The sequence below is a fragment of the Leopardus geoffroyi genome, chromosome A1, assembly GCF_018350155.1.
Source record: "Leopardus geoffroyi isolate Oge1 chromosome A1, O.geoffroyi_Oge1_pat1.0, whole genome shotgun sequence".
NCBI lineage: Eukaryota > Metazoa > Chordata > Mammalia > Carnivora > Felidae > Leopardus > Leopardus geoffroyi.
This window is the reverse complement of record NC_059326.1, coordinates 41,803,234-41,824,914: the sequence shown is the minus strand read 5'-3', so window position 1 is coordinate 41,824,914 and position 21,681 is coordinate 41,803,234. Positions and strand designations below refer to the sequence as shown.

The 21,681-nt window shown below is 34.4% G+C and overlaps 1 protein-coding gene across 8 annotated transcripts in view; it reads left to right on the top strand.

Moving 5' to 3' along the window:
* The window catches only part of PCDH9 (protocadherin 9), a 929,325-nt gene that overhangs the window by 769,064 nt on the left and 138,580 nt on the right, over nt 1–21,681 (top strand). The window contains exon 5 of one of the 8 annotated variants that reach the window (XM_045478624.1): nt 20,872–21,122. The exons of the other annotated variants lie outside the window; for them this stretch is intronic. Coding sequence (XP_045334580.1) covers nt 20,872–20,930 — 59 coding nt within the window. The 3' untranslated portion in view covers nt 20,931–21,122. Of the gene's footprint in view, nt 1–20,871; nt 21,123–21,681 lie in introns of those variants that run through there. 8 annotated transcript variants of the gene reach the window in all.

Sequence of the window (21,681 nt, the reverse complement as noted above, 5' to 3'; positions counted from 1 at the left end):
TCTTCAATTCCACATGAATGAATAATCAAAGAAGTATGTGAATCAGGCATAATCTTTTAAGAAGGCTTAATGTGGTAGTGATGTCTTAGAAACTGACTCCCGATTAATTTATTTTAGCATTTTGAAGACAGTCTCTTGAGGCATTCCTTAGTGGTGGGCAGGCAGACAAGGTGCATTCAAAATTGTTGACCAGCATTAACCTTCCTTGTTTTCACATCTAATAATTTGTCTGAACGGATATGAAAAATCTTTGACCACTTTCTCTTGTGGTGTTCGCCCCATAAATGTTAGTAATCTAAACAGTATTATTTTTAAACATGAAGTAACAACCAGAGTGGAGGTAGAAGCTTCCAGTGTTGTCATCTCTGCCGAGATTCTATAATGATTAGGATGGTGTCACCAGTGAAGGGCTTACATGCTGGAGTAGTTTAGGCAATTTTGCAGGTGTTGAGCGAGAGAAGAGTCTACAGCTCCTGCCGTCTCTGTCACTCAGCAGCTATACCTGTCTCTCCCACTGACTCATCTATGTGACCTTGGAAAAAGTCACTTAAAACCCCAGGTTTCTTTATTCTGATATCTTTAAAACAGGGAATAGGTTTATATTTAACCATCTCATAGTAACCTTGGTACAACATCCATTCAACACTTTGCAGTCCCCATAAGAAAAGGCCAAGCCTTTTTATAATTTTTTGTTATCTGTGAGTTATGTTCTTACTTTTGAAATTTGAATTTCCCCTCACTTGGAAGTGTTCCTGAATACCCACCATTTCTCTCCACAATTATTGACATCCTACTGTCACCTTAGATAGAGAAAATTCTTATTAAGTAAGCCATATTGGGCTGGCTTAGAGTTCATGTTTTCCTATTTCTTGTTCAAGTAGCTCCAGGCTGATAAAGCTCTTAAATTAGGAGAGGTAACAGTCCTACATTTAGATATTTATATTATATTCCTAAATTATAAACTGCTTTCCTATTTTTCTTATCTCTCCTATTATTTAGGTCTATACCTCAGTGTATTTTACTTGATAGTGTCATTGATTTTCTGTCATACTAATTTCAGTTGTATATTTCAAGCAACACAAACAATATGTTTTATAAGTCTAGACGTAAGTCATTGCCTAGCCCCAAACCTGAAAACAATTAAATAGTATATGATAAAGATATTAAACTAGCGCTATTGATTTGACACATGAGACCGTTCAAATGTCATGTTAGTTTTCTTACTGGTGTTGTTCCCCACTTCTTTAAACTGGAATACAGACCCTCTTTAAATAAACAAAACAAACTGCAGCTACAAAGTGGAGGTGGGGTTTAGATAATGTCACTCTGCATAAGCAAAACAGTTGTCCACCTCCTCACCATATTTTCGTGTGCTGTGTATGATTTACATAATTTGTATAAATGTTAAATGTTAAAGGATTCGAAAGCAATCCCAGTGCAAACTTTGAATCTAGAATGCAATTTGATATGCAGATATTTATTAGATGCTATAACGTTAAACATTAATGTATAGCTTTAAGCATGATAATACATTTTGTCTTCAAATTCATTAGGAATGTGAGGTAAATGGTTAGATACCGAGGTGGAAATCTTCTGCCTTTCTCACACTCCTCTAAAAACAAACTATTTTTTTCTGTTATTATTTTTTTGTGGGTTGCCATCTATTTTATGGTTTTATATTTTTAAGCCCTCCAGAAATTTACATCAGTGAATAGACTTTCAATTTATTAACCCGAACTTAAAAGCTATTAAACTCCAAGAGTTGTTTTTCTTCAATTCAAAAATAAAACCTCATGTCATTTCGATCAATAGCATCCACATGGAAGGCAGAAATAAACATCTTTCTATTTTTCATTCAGAGATGATACCAATGTCATAAATGCTGTCAATTCTCTATTTCTCTGCACTATTGAACTAGGTGACAGTCGTGGTTAGGAACTGGACCCTCTAACACTGTAAACAACCCTGAAGCAGAGCCCCATAAGTGCACATGCTTCTGTGACTCAGCTGGTTGGATTCTTTTCCTCTGGGTCAACCTCTCCGCGGGCACAACTTACCACAGGCTTAATATCTTCCACCTGGAACATCAGGCCCCTGAAAGTAGTATTTCCTGCAGTTTCAACTGAAAACAGACAACCCTGAATTATAAGTTGTTATTTTCAAAAGTCAGAAGCAGCATCTCTGGGTCCTTGTGGAGTTAAAGTACCCCTATCCCTATGCTCCAAAAAGCATATCACTTTGATTCCATGTAATGGCCCTGATATATTTGTCACTAGCTTCGGGCTTTCCTACCGCATAAACATTACTGCCTCCTGCAGAATGTCACCTTAGTCGAGAGCAGCAACGTACAACTGACATAATTTGAATTAGAGTATCTCATTTTTAAACTAAATGGCTAGGCCTAATGTATAATGATAGTCTTTTCTCATGGGAAAATTTGGGAATGTAGAAATTGTAATGCACAGTAAGTTTGTAGTCTTTGAATGTCACCATTTGCCCTTTCAGTAAATAATCCAAACTGCCTTAAATAAGATTTTGTATGGGGTCAGGGTGCTTTTCCAACTGTACTGATGATGCATGTAGCCTGAGTACCTTCCACCACACCATCAGTTCCATCAATTAACTTATCTACCCACATGTAGATAAGTTAAAGACTTTATATTACCTTTGGAAGTGATGGATAAAGCCGGAGAGAGATGGAGAAAGTAAGGAAAGCAGTAGAAATCAGCAAAATGTAGGACAACGGAAAAGCATGTGTTCTCCTTGTACCTTAACGTCAGCTGGAGGTGTCATGGCTTCCTGAGGTTAGGTTGAATTCAATACATAAGTTCCTTTGTACTGAAGATAATTCTCTGTTCAAAAGATGAAATATTTGGGGAGCATACATTGTTAGCTCTAAATATGCATGCTATCTGGTTCCTGTTTAATTTAGATGTGGTTATATTTAAGTAAATATGAATAAAATTATGAACTGAAAGAAGTTAAGTAAAAAACTAAACAATTTAAGCTATTTATAACTGCATATAATAGGTAAAGTTGAATAAAAACAAAGTACAAAAAAACGGCACAGGTATTATATATGATTGAGGAGAGTTGATACCAGATTTTAGAGTTATAATTTTTATTCTCTGCAAGATAATCATTATCAGAAAAAGCACAATTTGTTCATCTGCATGTACCAGTTTGTTAGGTACCGTACAGAGCTAATTCACTGACATGTTTCCAAATTCTTAGGACCTTAGGATGTACAACTGGTAACAATAAAAACATATATAAAGGACTTACCAACAACAAAGAACAAAACTGAGAACAGGATGAGTTAAGTCACATTAAGGTATATCATTCAGGGACTAGAGAAGGTAGTTTTAGGGGTAACATGTATAAAGAAAATGAGCCAATAAAAATTTCTCAGGGAAAACCCTTCCTAGAGTAGAGGAAGGTTATGGGAGTTAGTCAGTGTGCTTGGGGCTATGAGGAAAATGTTGAAATCTCAATACTTAAAATAAAAAATGGCTCAGCATAACTCAGTGGTTGCCAACTTTGCTGTATTTTGCAATTACCTGGGGATCTTTTAAAAATACTAATGCCTGGCTTTCACTTCACAACATTCTGATTTGATTATTATGGGGTATGAGCTAGGCACTGGGATTTTCAAAAGCTTCCTAGCCTATTTTGAGGTACAGCAGTTTGGGGGGATCACTGGCATGAATGTGATACCCTCTAAAAAGTGAAATATATCAGGGAGGCTTTTTTCTTTTTTGAATAGGCAGTAACTTTGTATTTACAGCTTTTCTTAATTGTATTTAAATGTAAATATACCTGGTATTTTAAAATTAGATATGTTTTCTAACTACTTGGATTCAAAAAGCAATACGGGTTATTTGGGTTGTCAACAGCTGGCAGATGCATTTAATGAAATTCTATATAGCATTCAAAATGAACATATTGAAGGCTTACATATTAATGAGGATTAATGAGGATAAGTATCAAAATAAACTTTTTAGAGAAGGAAAACTCAAGAAACATTGGCATAGTATGATAACATCCATATAAATTATAAAACGATATAAAATAATTGTTCTTGTTTAAGAATATGTAATAAACATAAAACACATGGAAAGGCATAACATTCACTAAATTTAGAATAGTGATTACTTCTAGGAAATGTGGGAAGAAATAGAATGATAAAGGGGTACTCAGTTGTTATCTTTAACTCCTTTAAATAATACCCCAATCAAATACAGCAAAATGATAAGATTCGGCAAGGCTGATGGTAATACATATGTGTCTGTTATATTATTCTTTATAGTTTTCCCTGTACTTAACATGTTCCATAACTTTAACTAGTGATGTTGGGAAAACTGGACGACCACATGCAAAAGAATGAAATTGAACGTTATCTTACATTGTCTACAAAAATCAATCCAAAAGGATTAAAAGGCTTACACATAAGACCCAAAACCAATGAAACTCCTAGAAGAAACATAGGCAAAAAATGTTTGGAAATGACATTTAACGCATAGGCAACAAAAACAAAGTTAAATAAGCAGGACTACAGCAATCTAAAGCTTCTGCAGGCAAAGGATACAATTGACAAAATGAAGAGGCAACCCTTGGGATGTTAGAAAATATTTACAAACCATCTGTTAAAGGGTTAATATTCAAAATGTATAAAGAACTCATAAAACTAAACTGCAAAAAACCCCCAAATAATCCAATTAAAAATGGGCACAAGACCTAAACAGACATCTTTCCAAAGAAGATATACAGATGACCAATAGACATATAAAATGTGCCCAACATTGATGATCATCAAGGAAATGTGAATCAAAACCACAATGAGATATCACACCTCACACCTGTAGAAATGGGTGTTATCAGAAAATCAGAAGATACCAGTTTTTGATATGATGGCGGATAAACAGGAACCCCTGGGTACTGTTGCTGGGGTACAGTACAGCTGCTATAGAAAACAGTATGGGGCTTCCTCAAGAAATTAAAAATAGAACTACAATACAATCCAGCAATCCCATCTCTGGGTATATATCCACTATTCCTGAGAGATATTTCAACTCCCACATTCATTTATAGCATTTTTCACAATGGCCAAGATATGGAAACAGCCTAAGTATCCATCCACAGATGACTGCTGTATATCACATTTTCTTTATCCATTCACACATATATAATAGAATATTATTCAGCCTTAAAAAAGAGGGAAATCCTGCCATTCATGACAGCATGGATGAACTTGGAATATATTGTGCTAAATGAAACAAGTCAGATACACAGAGACAAATATCACATGATTTCACTTACATGTATAATTTTTAAAAAATAGCTCAAATTCCTAGTAAGAGAGAGTAGAATGATGGTTACTGGAGTTTGGGGCTAAAAAAGGAAGATATGATCAAACGTTACAAACTTTCAGAGATCTAATGTAAAGCATGGTGACTATCGTTAATAATAATGTATTGTATAGTTGAAATTTGATAAGATCTGAACTGTTCTCACGACAAATACACAAAAGATCACTCTAAGAAGTTATGGATATGTTGATTAGCTTATGGTAAATATTTCACAATGTAATCAAATCAAAACATCGTGGTGAATACCTTAAATATATACATTCTTGTCAAAAATAAAATTTTTAAAAATTCAATAGAAAAAGTGAAAGATTCCTTCCAATTTTACTGTTATTTAAACTATACAAGAAGAAATTAGGTTGTGATGGTTGGAAGAAAAAAATAAAAAATTCCAAACTGAATTGGTTATAACATATTTTTAACAATTTAACAAGCTGGGAAAGAATTGGGATACTGCAGTCTTTTCATAGGGGAACTGAGACTTAGAGTCGGATTTTAATACAGTAAAACCAAACCAAGAAGAAACTCAATAGAGACAATTTATCCAATCTATATTTATCCAATTCTTTATTACTAGAATGTGGGTTTTCTTAATTTTTGGCTTGAATTTTCTGGATAACTTTATTAAATTTTTATTTTTTGTAAATATTCAACCATCAAATAGAAAACATTTTATTTTTGTTTTTGGATTATTCAAATATATTACAATGTGTTCATTATAAACTTTTCATAGTGTTTTCTAACAGCAGTTCTAAACTCTCTTTGTTAAGAGATCTCTTTGAGATATTTGAAAATCAGTGGACCCTCAACACAGAAAAATGCAATATTGTCCATACAATTTCATAGCTTATGTAAACCACTCTGCAATTGCTACATGGGCTCCAAACTGAGTATCTTATCTTTAGACTAAAATAACCTTGAAAATTAAGGTGCCTGCTGGCTCAGTCAGTTAAGTGCCCTACTTTGACCCAGGTCATGATCTCATAGTTAGTGAGTTCGAGCCCTGCATTGGGCTTTGTGCTGACAGCTCAGAGCCTGGAGCCTGCTTCAGATGCTGTGTCTCCCCCTCTCTCTCTGCCACTCCCTTACTTGTGCTCTGTCTCTCTCTCTGTCTCCCCCTCTCAAAAATGAATAATAAACATTAAAGCAATTTATAAAATACCCTTGAAAATAGTCTTTGTTTTCTTTCCTTTTTTTTTTTTTAGCATTTGAAAATTTAACATAAGACATCATAATGATTAGATATTTTCACTTAAGATGAATACTAACAATTAAAAAGGTAAAATATTACTTTCCAAGTTTGGGAACCAATGTAAGAAATTAAATATTATAAGTGAAGAGAAACTCCTTCAGCATCACATGCACACTGTTGCTCTAAAAATACAAATCTGGTAAATATGAATGGTCACACTGAGCAATTTAAAATAGAAAAATTCCAAATTGGAAGAATTGTCCAACTGGAATTAACCAGAATTTATTCACTTATTTTTTAATACTCTCAGTCTAAAAACATTTATTGGGAATCTAATAAGTAAGTGCCTTATATTGGGCCAAGATTAAAGCATACTAGTTTTCCTTTGCTATCTGGCCCAGTATGGGAACAACAAGGAATATTCTTAATAGAATTTTGTGTGTTTATTATAAAAATACTAAAAACTATTGTGAAAATGTTGTTATGAGTATAAAAAAGTGAACATTTTTATGTGGGGGGGGGAAGAAGAATTTATGCAAAAAACAATTCTATTTTATGTAACATTTTAGGTTTTAAAATATGGAAATATATGAGTGAGAAGGCAAGGAATTGTTGATCAGTGTCAACAAAAGAATAATACCTTAGACTGGGGTTAAGAGAATTTAAATGAGTAAATATAAACAGAAAAAAGTATAATAGTTTATTTTGCAATTGAATCATTAAACCCATCATTGAATTAGGTAGGTAATGATCTCACCTTGACTTTTTTGTATAACTGCAGAAATATGTGAAAAGAAAATCAGCAAACATTTCTAAAAGACATAAACATATCAGAGAAAATTAACACAAATAATTGCTATACTAAAATATCTAATTGGAAAAAATAATTCTCATTGTTCCTCAACAGGATTTCCTCATATTAAGATAGAAACTTGGTAATTTTTACAATTACACATTCAAGAGGATCAACTAATAAGCTCAGAGGACAAACTCCTATCTCAGAATTAACTTTCCCTAGATTTTGCCAAAAAATGATATGCAAAGATCATGTTTTCCAGGAAGAAAGAAAACTTTACCAGCAATCCCCTGACCTTTATGTTTCACCCCTTCTTCTACAAGAGAAGACCTTGTCTGGGTCTCTTTTCTTCAAGTCCTCTGTGACTTCAGGCAATGCATCTTTAAGGGATAAGAAGATCACAGCCCCCCATATGTCTTTAGTATACATTCCCATTGAGTGGGAAGGAAGGAATAGTTCCTGCATTGGTACTGCTTCCGTTTGTCCATCATACAGCATTGGGGAGGTCAAATTTTATTTATGTTTTGCATAGACAGAGAACAGAGATCCTTATGAGCTTTTTTATTACCATTCTGTGATTTGTATATTTAGTGCATCTATGAATGTTCTTAAATATTATAGGTGCTAATTAAAAATCTGATGGTGAGGAAATTCAAGTTTGCTCTTTTTTTTCTCCTACATTGTACCTCATTATATTTTATTTGCTCAGATATAAACTTTTATGTAGCTGTAAGAATAATGTGTTTTTTTTTGTTGTTAAACTATCCCATAAACTGCATATTATTTTTAGGAAGAAAATGCATTCTTTTAAAGAAACAAGTCTTTGTTTGGAGACTTTTTTCCCCCAGATTAGAGGATATATTTTATCTTTATTCTATAATTATGAAATATCCTTATTAGAAAAGCCAAAAAAAGAAGGTCTTGTAAAGTTTTTAGTTCCAGGACTATACATTTGTATGTAAAATAAAGTGATTGTGCTGTAAAAATATCATAGTTATTATTCCAGAGACAAATATCATAGTTTTCTCTAATTAAAAAAACTGTCATGTGTGCTTTTGGGATTGATTATTGATAATGAGATGAGTTGGGGTGAAAAGATTTATTTTGTTTATTTTTAATCCTGAATTATTACTAATGTGGTATATGTACAAATCAGTAATAATTCAAAAATATTATTCTTAATAATTCAGGAATTAAACCCAACTTTGACCAATGTAGAATCCATTGATGTCCTAATTTCAAATTCTCAAAAGAAATCTGATTCAGCCCAGCTTGGGCCTTGTACCACAGCAGAAACATGGCTACTGGTTGCCTCCAAAATGACATTTCCACAGATGTCCCCATGGGTGTCCGCAGTGGCTGCAGGATTACTGAGAAGAGGAGCTGATTTAATTAACTTCAACAGTGTTTATGTTAGCACACTTAAAAGTAATTCATCATTATAATAGGCACTGGAGGAACAAAGAAGGAGAACCAGCCTGCCTTTGATGAAGCTAGTGATTTCCTGGGGATAGATTATAGTTCTGGGACTTGCAAAAACAAAATATTAGAGAACAATATGACATAGGATCTTACTATGTTGAAAGTGTGTTTGACAGCCAGTGAAAAGAGTAGCTTTCTAGATCAGCTCACTTTGTTGAGGACAGCTTTATGTAGGAAGTTAGACTTGAGATTTTCATTGAAAATAGTGGAGTCAGATTTTTTTTTTAAGGGCAGGATTTTATATGGGCAGACATAAGAAGAGAGAAGATTTTAAGATTTAGTTTAGGTTTCACCTTCTTTTCCTGATTCTTGCAAGCTGAGTTAAAAGTCCTTTCAAATTCTCTTCTAACACACCTTATTTGTAGTATATGCTGCCATGTAATTAAGTAATGTCTGTCTTCCAACTTGACTGGGGATATCCTGAGGACAGAACAGTGGTTTAGTCTACATTTCTAGTGTTTAGCACGGTGTGGGGATCTCTTCCTAAAATGTGGACTGTTTGACTGGACGGACAGACAGATAGATGGGCAGATGGATGGGATGGGATGGATGGATGGATGGATGGATGGATGGATGGTGGATGGATGGATGGATATATTTTACGTGAAAAAATTGACTTGGTCAAAGTCATGTAAGAAAGGATACCTAGCGAGTAGTTGTAAAAGTCAGGGCAATATCCTGTCTGAAACAGTATATATTTAGTTAAAGTTCTATATTTGGTTGTATAGGTAAAGTGAAATCTATATATGGCGCTTCTCAGAGGCCACAAATGTGAGTCTGCACCTGACCAAAGAAGCTTTGAAAAAGTCATCGAGAGCTCTTAGGAGAGTGGCATCATGAAAGTAGTAATTTGAGCAGATTGAAAGACTAGTGACTAGGAGCCTATTGTAATCTGAGCATACAGCAATGAGGTCATAGACCAGAAAAGTAGCAGTGAGGACGTAGCAGTTCAGACAAGGCCTAGAACACTCTGAAGATAGGAGTATATAGGAGGATATATATATGAGGATAGGAGATATATATATATATATATATATATATATATATATATATATACATATATATATATAATAAATGTGGATGATGAAGAGGGAACAGTAAGAAATCCATCCAAAATTTTGAGTTTGCCTGTTGGGAAAATGGTAAAATATTGGCAGAATGGAAAACTGCCAAAGATAGTTTGCTTGAGGTAGGTGGCTAATAAGCTATGCTTTGGACCTATCAAACATAATATAGAATGCATTTTAACTAATATAATTTAATAGCAATAACAAAAACCAGTTATGGGCCACATTATTAGAATAATGAAGAAGCCCTTTCCCCCTCCTCAGAAAGCATCATTTTCTCCCTGTGCAACCTACATGCGACAATTTTTCATTCTTCCTGTCAGCTACAATATCAAGATATTTTCTCTTGGATATTAGCAGATGGAGTTGTTATCCATTAAAGTGATATGTTCATGTCTTCCAGAGCATTATTGAAGACATAAGGGTCATCAAGCCTCAAAAGAATATTTGAGAATTAGGGGCCCCATGACAGGTGAGACCTTTGCTCAAGCTTAAAAACAAACAACCAAACAGAAACACTGAAGGAAATCTTGTCAACATTATCAAAATTATTGCAAAAGATAGTAATTGTCATTATTAACTTTGCACTCTAATAGTATGTAAGTTTATTATAAGTTCCTAAATAGTCTAGTGAAAAGAGAATATCATAGGATCTCCAATTTATAACTCTAGATGAATTTTTCACGTGTTGATAGTGTACTTTGGATTTTTGTGTATTCGTTTTTTTCTTTTTAAAACATTTTTTAACGTTTATTTATTTTTGGGACAGAGAGAGACAGAGCATGAACGGGGGAGGGGCAGAGAGAGAGGGAGACACGGAATCGGAAACAGGCTCCAGGCTCTGAGCCATCAGCCCAGAGCCCGACGCGGGGCTCGAACTCACGGACCGCGAGATCGTGACCTGGCTGAAGTCGGACGCTTAACCGACTGCGCCACCCAGGCGCCCCTTTAATATTTATTTTTGAGAGAGAGAGAGAGAGATCGAGTGAGAGCAAGGGGAGAGGCAGAGAGAGAGGGAGACACAGGATCTGAAACAGGTTCCAGGCTCTGAGCTGTCAGCACAGAGCCCGATGTGGGGCTTGAACTCACAAACTGTGTGATCGTGACCTGAGCTGGAATCAGATGCTCAACCGACTGAGCCACTCAGGTGCCCCAATCAAAGTTATTCTTATGCTCAGGTTTATATTAAAATGTCACCATAGCTCATGCTTGGGACATTATAACTTGAAAGAATAGATCCTATTTACTATTTTGCAAAGCCAGATTAAGTAAACTATATCAAAACACATCCAGCAAAATAGAGAGAATTCTGTGAAATATGAAGAATAGACAGTTGTGTAAATTAGGTTTATACATTTCCTAAATTTTATTCTGTAAAAGTATTTTCTTCCCTCATTTTGTGTAGAATAGACCCGAGTTTAGAAATACAGTTTTTTGAGTGAATTTTAATAGCCATTAATTTCCTAAACTATCAGAAATTTTGGCATAAAAATTACATAAAATATTGATTACAATTTGACATTAGTAATGTCACAACTCTGAATACACTCGGGCCAACAGCAGTGTTCAAGCATGCTCTTGTATGTCCAAAAGCATGCTTATTCTCCTTCTCTACCACTCTCCAGTATCTTCCAAATGAAATGTGATGGATCTTCCTGCCTCCTTGTAAATGTTCAGTCTTCTTTCAAAGTGTCTGCAGAGTCTTCCAGCCAACAGGAAAGTGCTTTCCCTTCTCTGACTCATCATTGCCCGTTAGTCAGAATTCTCTGGAAAATATCCTGTCATTCATTGTCGTTAGTTACTTGTGTTCTCATGTTTGTAGAAATGAAAGTTTCTTGGAGGCAGGGACTCCTTGGTAGTGATGTCTGAATCTTATAGCATATTGTATAAGAGCATATATATATATATATATATATATATATATATATATATATAATAGGTGTTCATTAACTCTGTTTTGTTAAATTGTTGCAAAACAACAATTAGTTTATGGTGCTATTAACTACTTGCACACAATCTAGATTTTGTACAATTTGAAATATTATGAATAAAATCAACTGATGACTACTGACATTTTCTTGGATCAGATTCGGTTTTCTATATTTTTCATCGTTTCTTTATTCTTTGAAAATAATGAACTCCTTTGAAGGGAACGATTGGAAGTACTAAAGTCTAAACTTCTGCCTTCTTTATATTTTATGACGGCAATTTTCAAAACAATATTCCTGTCTATTGTGTAGAGAAGGTAAGACTCGTCAAGGTGATGGAATATTCAACTGTTCCATGTTTTAGAAGTCACAAATAATTGCTTATGTACAATTAATATAATTAGTACATGTAGGAAAACTTTTTCTAACCCTTAAAAAGAATCATGTATGGAGTCATGGTACTCTTATTTGTTTAAGCAATATTATAATATGCCTACACTCAAGTGAAATTGGGGTAGAGAAGTCTGATAAAATTCTAGAAAGGAATTATGCATAAATTTAAATACATTTTGATTATTTCACTCATTTTGAAAACCTGCCAAACAGATATTGGTATTTTTTTATTAATTGTAGTTTTCTTTAACTTTACACTATATTTGTAAGATAGGATTTTCTTAACACTCATGGGAGGTGCCCAGGGCAGTATTAACGACACTATTATACCCATAATACAGTGGAAGATGATAAAGTTCAGGTGACAGGCCCTGTAGTCACAAAGCAGAACAAAATACCAAGTCCAGATCATTGTTTTCTTTCAACAAAAAAAAATCTGCATTCTAAACCAAATACAGTAGAAGAAACAGGAGGGAAGAAGGCAGACAGGAAGACATAATAGTGAGAAATAAAAGGAAGAAGAAATAATCACTTTGAAGTTATACCTTGACGTTAGATGGCATATTTAAGCATGAAATAATATTACATTTTACTCTTGTTAATTTTCCTGTTTGTCTGAAACATTCTGAAGGCCTTTCCCTGGTTACATGTTTAAATACTAGTGGCTAATTGGGTGTTTCTTATTAAAGTACCTTAAAATATTGATTTTTTTTCCTGTTTCAGTTCCATTCAGTTTTTCATAGAAGATTGTATAAGCTCACTAGGAGGAGCAGATTATTTTATCCCTTTGTCTCTTGGTGAGCTGCATTAAGAGGACTGTCTGGACTATTAAATTTCTTTATATCAAAGGCTTATCAGCTCTACTAGGGGCTGAAAGGTTGATTGAAACTAAGAATCGGACAGCTAAAAGGGCCAAAAGCACCAAAATGTGGCTGATAAATTTCCATGATAGATATTTTTTCAGCTGGAATTATTTCATGTTTCAAAGAAGGTCTTGCAGTATAACTTAATTAATTTCCTTGAAACAAATCTACTAACTTGGCTGAAAAAATTATTTGAAAGTCAAAAACAGTAAGCAGCAAATGTCTTAGTTCTTTGTGTTATAAAGCAATAGATGTTCCTTTCGGCTGTATTTCTAAGTATTTTCTTTCGTTAATGTGGTACTTTTGACATATGGTCTAATTTACCTTTGTTAGCCCACAATTAAATCCTGTCCCAGTTTCTTTGATGTAGTATTCTCAAAACTGCATGTGCTCTTATACATACCTCCAAGATAGGTCGGTCCATGCAATTTGAAAGACTTTCTTTTCACACTAAGATTTTTAACCTGTCCTCATAACTCAGTCTCTTTAATCCTAGGATTAACCTAGCTACAATTCTGGGGAATCTTTTCTTTAAAGTGTTGCAATGTCTTTTTGCTATGTAGTGAAAAGAACTAACACAGGACTCCAATTAGGGCCTGACCCTTACGATGTGAAATGCAGCTTTCACTCAGTTTATCTCACACCTACACGTGGACCGTGCATACACATTCACTACACACAATGTACGGCTCTGTCTCTGGGGATGTAATTGGAGTTCTGTGGGTCTGAACCATCAAAAATATACTTCTATAGCTGCTTTTCACAAAGCTATGTGAATTTCTGGCATTAGGTCATCCATAAATACTACACGACATAGATTTTCACATCTCAAATCCACCACTTTCTTGGACTTGAATTTGTGTCTATTTTGGTCTGAGAAATTCCTTTTTCAAGAGTCAATAACTAAATTTCTCACTAGCTTTTTATCTTTTTTACTGGCTAATGAGGAAAAAACAGGAACCAATTCAGCCAAACATCAGGACTTAATTACAGTGTGATAACTAAATGATTAAGGCATAGATGACTAAGGTGAAGTTCATATAATGAGAAAGGTAGAATGTTGTTGCTCTCTAACATAATAGAAACTACTCAGATACAATGTCACACTACGTGGTATTTTTTCAGTACTTGAAAATTGATTAGTGATTTGTAAAACATGAAAGATCAAGATCTAATCATGTTTTACTTTGTCCTTGCAACATTAAACTGAATTTGTTAGATACTCAGGTTTAAAAATTGTAAGACGACTTTTATTCACTTTATTTGTTACTATTTTTTCAAGCAATTCTAATAACAGATTATCTTTGTCCCCGATAACCATACTTTCTGTTTTGATTTTATTAAGTTCTGTAACCTTTAAGTACCTGGCATTTTTAAAGAACTACAATAAGTGACAAACTGATAAAAAGGAACTGAGTTCTGATTACCTCATAGAGATTTAATTGAGCACAGAATATTAAAACATTAAGTAGAAAGGAATGTGAAATGATTTTTTTTTTATAGAAAGAAAAAAGTCACAAGTAAATTTCTTGGGAAAAGCTGCATTAGTATGGACGGATTCCTCTGACATAGACTCATAATATGTGGTAATTATTCCCAGTTATGTTTCTTAAGCATTAACAGTTTATTATGACCACAGTGCAATTTATAAGCCTAATATTAGACTCAAATCTCCCAGGCTATTAGCTATGTTAACTCTGACTGCACATGTTCAAGCAGAGTTGTGTTGCAGATATCGCAAAATAAAGGCTTAATTGATAAAGGAAATCTATTTTGCAACTTAAAAACTGTATTTTAGCCTTTTCAACAATTTTTATAGAGCTAGAAAAGTAGCACCTCATAGATTTCATTAAATATTTATGATTGTAAATAGATGATGAATATAAAGTTTGTATTCCTATGTTTGTTGAAAAAATTTGCTATTAGAGTGAAGAAAAAAATGCTTACAGACAAATCTTATCAGCAAGCTAGAAAGAAAATGTTAACTTTGTAATTTTACAGCCCAAATCCCTAGTTACATTTTAGGGAATCTTTTGTTTATCCCTACCTATTTATTTGCAGAATATGTCATTCATTTATAAATGCATTTTTATGTGTTTATTTATTTAAAAAATAATTGTATGCCAGAATGTCAGAATAAAAATATGGATTTGCATTTTCAGAGCCCACAATTTCACTAGATGAAAAGGGTCCTACATTTAGCAGATTCTATGATTTTAATATTTCTAAATATGATAGTCAACATAAACATCCTTTCATTTAGTACAAACATATTATTTCCTGATCTTTTAGTCATTGCCTAAGGGAATCAAAAGGAAATTTTCACTCACCTGCTTCATCTTAAGTATAAAAAGTGCTTTCTCCTATGGAACAGAAAATTAGCAACATTCTTTTCAGATGTAGCATGGATATGTTAATATTCCTTATAAGTCTTTATAAGAACTTTTGATAATTCTAGTTTCTTCGGGTAAACCTTATTTTGGGTTCTCTTTTTCTACCCATCCTTCAGAAATTCCAATAACACTATTTTTATCTGAGTAGGAAAACATTGGAATAAACTTACAAATCCATAGTGCTTATTTGATATCATAATCTCTACCTGTCTTTTCCTTTTTTTAATTCCCAAGTGCTGATTTGCCTTTTCTTGGCATTTTTATAAATACCTTTTATCTGCAGGTTTATGTCAATAAGATTAATTCTTAGGAACAAGATGGGTTAACACTATGAAAAGTTTGAAACAGTCCCTTGTAACAGTATACTCATCAGTAATATTTTTAGCAATTTTTTTATTGAGGTGTAATTGACATATAACATTATGTCAGTTTCAGGTTTACAATATAGTGATTTAATATTTGTATACATTGTGAATTGATAATTACAAGAAGTCTAGTTTCTGTCATCACCATATAAAGTTAAATAATATGCAATATAATATTGACTATAGTCACCATACTATACATTATATTCCCATGACTTATTTATTTTAAAACTGAAAGTTTGTGCCTCTTAACCCCCTTCTTCCATTTCTCCCCACCCGTCTTGCCTCTGACAACCACCAATTTGTTGTCTGCAGTTATGAATTTTGTATTGTTGTGTGTTTTAGATTCCATATATAAGTGAAATCATATGGTTCTTTCTTTGTCTGAATTATCTCACTTAGCATAATACTCTCTACTTCCATTCACATTACTGCAAATGGCAAGATTTCATTATTTTTTATGCCTGAGTTGTAGTCTACATAAACTTTGTTTCTATACCTTGGCTAGGCTAATAATGCTGCAGTGAATTAGGGTTGCATATATCTTTTCAAATTGGTGTTGTTGTTTTCTTCAGATACTACTTAGAAGTGGAATTGCTATATCATATAGTATGCCTGTTTTTAGGTTTTTGAGGAATCTCTGTCTTCCATTGTGGCTGCACCCATTCATATTCCCACTAACAGTTCAGGAGGGTTCCCTTTTCTCCACATCATTGCCAAATCTGAAAAAGGTTGATAATAGCCATTCTGATAGGTGTAAAATGATATCTCCTTGTGGTTTTGATTTGCATTTCCCTAATGCTTAGGGACATTGAGCATCTATGCATGTGCTTGTTGGCCATCTGTATGTCTTTTCTGGCAAAACATCTATTCAAGTCCTCTGCCTATTTTTAATTGGATTTTTGATGTGTTGTCTTTGTCTTTTATTACGGTCTTTGTTTTAAGGTCTATTTCATCTGATATAAGTATAGCTACCTAAGATTTCTTTTGGTTTCCCAAAGTTGTAACAATTCTTTATGTATTTTGTGTATTACATACATACATACATGCAAATCATGGATACATGATTTGCAAATATCTCCTTTCATTCAGTATGTTGCCTTTTTATTTTGTTGATGGTTTCCTTCACTGTGCAGAAGGTTTGTAGTTTGATATAGTCCCATTTGTTTATTTTTGCTTTTATTGCCATTACTTTTGGGGTGGGATCCAAAAAGCTATCCCCAAGTTCAATGTCAAGTTTACCACCTGTGTCCTCTTCTTGGAGGCTTAAGGTATCTGGTCTTATATTCATCTTTAACCCATTCTGAGTTAATTTTATGATATAGGATAATAGTCCAGTTTCATTCTTTTGCACGTGGCTGCCCAGTTTTCCCAAACTACTTATTGAAGAGACTGCCCTTTCCCCATTGTATGTGCTTGGCTCTTTTGTCATAAATTGACCATGTATTGCATGAGTCTATTTCCGGGCTCTCTATTCCATTACATTGCATTTGCTTTTATGCCCAAACCGTACAATTTGCATTACTACACATTTGTAATACAGCTCAAAATCAGGGAGCTTGATACTTCTAGCTTTGTTATTCTTTTTCAAAAATGTCTTGACCACTTAAGGTCTTTTGAGGTTCCATAGAATTTTAGGATTGATTGTACTATTTCTGTGAAAAATGCCTTTGGGATTTCCATAAGGATTGCATTTAATCTATAAATTACTTTGGATAATATGAACATTTAAAAAATATTAATTCTTCCAATCCATAAATACAGAATATATTTCCATTTCATTATATCTTCAATTTCTTTCATCGGCTTTTTTGTAGATTTCAGTGTACAGGTCCTTCACCTCCTTGATTAAATTTATTCCTAGTGATCTTACTCTTTTTGAAAAAAATATAAGTGGGGTTGTTTTCTTAATTTTTCTTTCGGATAGTTTTTGTTAATGTATAAAAACACAACATAATTTTTTATGTTAATTTTGTATCCTGCAAATTTGTTGGGTTTTTTTTTTATTAGATATAACATTTTTTTGGTGCAGTCTTTAGGGTTTTCTATATATACAATTATGGGGGCTTTTTTGCAATTAATGAGTTTTACTTTTTTCTTTCCAATTTGGATGTCTTTTATTTCTTTTTCCTGCCTAGTTTTGGGTAGAACTTCCAATATTACGTTGAATAAAAATGATAGCAGTGGGAACCCTTGTCTTTTACGTGACCTTAGAGAAAAAGCTTTCAGATTTTCACCATTGAGTATGATATTAGCTGTAGGCTTGTCACATATGGCCTTTATTATGTTGAGGAATTTTCCATCTATATCCACTTTGTTAGGTGTTTTTATTATAAATGATGTCAAATTTTGTCAAATGCTTTCTCTGTATCTATTGAGATGGTCTTATGACTTTTATCCTTCATTTTGTTAAGGTGATGTTATCATGTTGATTGAATTGGAGGTGTTGAACCTTCCTTGCATCACTGGAATAAATCCCACGTGATTGTGGTGTATGATCTTTTTAATGTATTGTTTAATTTGGTTTGCTAATATTTTATTGAGGATTTTTGCATCTATGTCCATCAGGGATATAGGCCCATAATTGTCTTTTTTGAGGTGTTTTTGTCTGGTTCTTGTGTTAGGGTAACACTAGTCTCATAAAATGAGTTTGGAAGCATTTGCTTCTCTTCAATTTTTTGGAAAAGTTTGAGAAGGATAGGTATTAAATTGTCTTTGAATGTTTGCTAGAATTTACCAGTAAAGCCATCTGGTCCTAGACTTTTGTTTGTTGGAAGGTTTTTGATTACTGTTTCACTTTCCATGCTAGTAATCAGTCTACTCATAGTTTCTATTTTTTCTTGATTAGGTCTTAGAAGAATCTGTGTTTGTAGGAATTTTTCCATTTCTTCTAGGTTTTCTAATTTGTTGGTGTATAATTAATTTCTTGATCTTTTGTATTTCTTTGGTATTATTTGAAACTTCCCCTCTTTCATTTCCAATTTTATTTGTTTAAGCCCTCTCACTATTGTTCTTAGTGAGTCTAGCTAAAAGTTTTTTCATTTTTGTTTATTTTTTCGAAGAACTAGCTCTTAGTTTCATTGACCTTTTCTATTGTCTTTTGGAATTTTTTGAGCTTCCTGGATCTGGATGTCTGTTTCCATTTCTAGGTTAGGGAAATTTTCAGCCATTATTTCTTCAAATAAGCTTTCTGTTTCCTTTTCTCTCTCTTCTCCTTCTGGGACTCCTATTTGTGAATGTTGTTCTGCTTGATGTTTTCTTATAAGTCTTTACTTTTTTAAATTTTTGCATTAAAGTATCTTTATTTTTTTTTTTTCTTTTTGCTGCTCTGTTTGGGTGAGTTCCACTGCCCTGTCTCCCAAGTCACTGATCTTTTATTTTGCTTCATCTACTTTGCTGTTGAACCCCTCCAGTATATTTTTCAGTTCAGTTATTGAATTCTTCAACTCTGTGACTTCTGTTTGTTACTTGCTTATATTTAACATCTCTCTATTGAAGTTCTCTCTGTGTTTATCCATTCTTCTCCTGAGATTGGTGAACATCTTTATGGCCATTAGATTAAACTCTTCCTCAGGTAAATCATTTATCTCTGTTTCATTATGGCTTTTTTCTGATGTTTTATCTTATTTCATTTGGTACATATTCTTCTGTTTCTTCATTTTGCTTGGCTCTCTGTATTTGTTTCCCTGAATTAGGTGAGACTTCACAGGAAGGCTGAGAGTGTGTTTTAGTCCACTATCTGTGAAGTGCCCTGGAAGTGATAGTCAGCTGCTAATTGTCTCTTTGATTGTTTCAATCCTATAGGGCCCAGAAACATAACCGCCCCTAACCACTAGAGCCAGGCCTTCAAGAAGTGTCTTCTGTATGGAGTGTGTGCAGTGTGTGCACTTACTTGCTTTGGTGGGGATGTGGGGGGGTGGGGGTGTGGGCACCGAGCTGGAGCAAGCCCACCTGCCAGGTTTAGTGGGGCAGGGCCATGGGGAACTGCTGCTTTTAGCATAGTGAGGCTGAGGGGGAGCACCAGTCCAGGCAAGTCCACCTGCTAGGATTAGTCGGGCAAGGCTGCAGGAGAGCACAAAGTCAGGACAAACAGAGCTCACAAGGTAGAATGAGAGCGCAAAATGGTGTCTGCCAGCACCTCTATTGCCAGAGAGAATTCCTTGCCCTTGAGAAGAGGCTCTAAGGTCAGCCAATGAATCTCCTTCACATAGGGTCTAGGCACTCTTCAACTTGATGCTTTTGTGCTGGGTCCCTAGGAAAGTGAGTCTTTATGTGGGCCCTTTAAGAACAATGTCTCAGGGGGTGCCTGAGTGGCTCAGTCAGTTAAGTGTCCAAATGGTGATTTCAGCTCAGGTCATGATTTCACAGTTGTGAAACTGAGCCCCATGTTGGCCTCCACCCTGTGTGTAGACTCTCTCTTGGTATTCTTTCACTCCCTCTCTTTCTGGCCCTCTTCTCTCTCTCTCTCTCTCTCTCTCTCTCTCTCTCTCTCCCTTCCTCCCTCCCTGCCTCCCTCCCTCCCTCCCTAAAAATAAATAAATAGACATTTTAAAAATAAGAGTCTCAGTTTCCTACTGCCCTTTTCGTCTCCTACACACAAGTCCCTTTGGTTTTCAAAACCAAATATTTTGGGTACTCATCTTTTCAGTGCAAATCCGAAGAGCTAAGGGTGTCTGCTGTGGACTCAAACCCCTTGCTCTTCAGGGATATGCTCCCCAGCTCTGCCATCCCTCCTGCCTGAGGGTCATGACACAATGGGGGGAGTGGGTTTTGACTAGACTCCATCTCTGCCTCTCCTACCCATCTCGATGTGGCCTTTTTATCCTTTGTTGTGGTGGGGCTGTTCAGCTAGTTTTCAGGTGTTTTCCAGAGAGAATTTTTCTATAAGTAGTTGTAAATTTGGTGGGACTGTGAAAGAGGTGAGTCTTCCTACATTGCTGTCCTCAACTGTCCTCTTGATTTTGCCTTTAATAAGAATTAAGTATTGAACTAGCATGTTATCACATGTTTGCTGCTCTTTTTCTAGGGTTACCAGCTGGACACTGGAATAAAACTCTGTTAATGGACTTCCTGTTTCAAACATAAAAGGATACAGATATTTTAACCTGCAACAAGCATAAAGAAACATATTTTTAGATATCTGTTTGTGGTATTGCAATTCTTTCTAATATGTTAATATTTTCTAAAATATAAGCTCTCTAGTATTACAAATTATTTTTCTATTAGCACAACAAACTTTCAGTGAAATTCTCATTATAGATATACAACTCTCAGCTCCATTTCTTACAAAAATTCTTTTCAAAGTATCTTCTTTCTAATGCATAATATTCTTGGCTGGAGAAAGAAAAAGTCTTATTAGGAAAAAGCAAAATAATATCTTTCCTTGTGGAAGCTTTCTAACGCTTAAAACTCATAACTTCATTTCCTCTGCCTCTAAGCTACACTATGTAGAAGTCACTCCTAGTAAGTTATAATTAGACATGTAGGATAATTCTAATGATGTCTTACAACTGATGAAATCAGTTTCAGCCCTGTCTACCACCTGATTACCATGGAAACCATTGCTGGCCAACCAAGTAATTCTGATCAAAAGGAATTATTATTAATCCTCCTAGTATATGTTGGATAGGGATTTGCACAGCTTTTGTTAAAGTTTCTTGTGGAGGCTGAAAGGTCCAGTAAGGGTAAATATTAATTCTTAATGTGCTGGAGAGCAAGAATGGCTTAGTCTCTATGGGGCACAACTGGCTCTTGGTAAATCAGATATTAACAGATTATAGGATCAGCCTTGCACTACCCAGGGATTAGAGATAAACAGGTGAATTTGTAGAGGAGG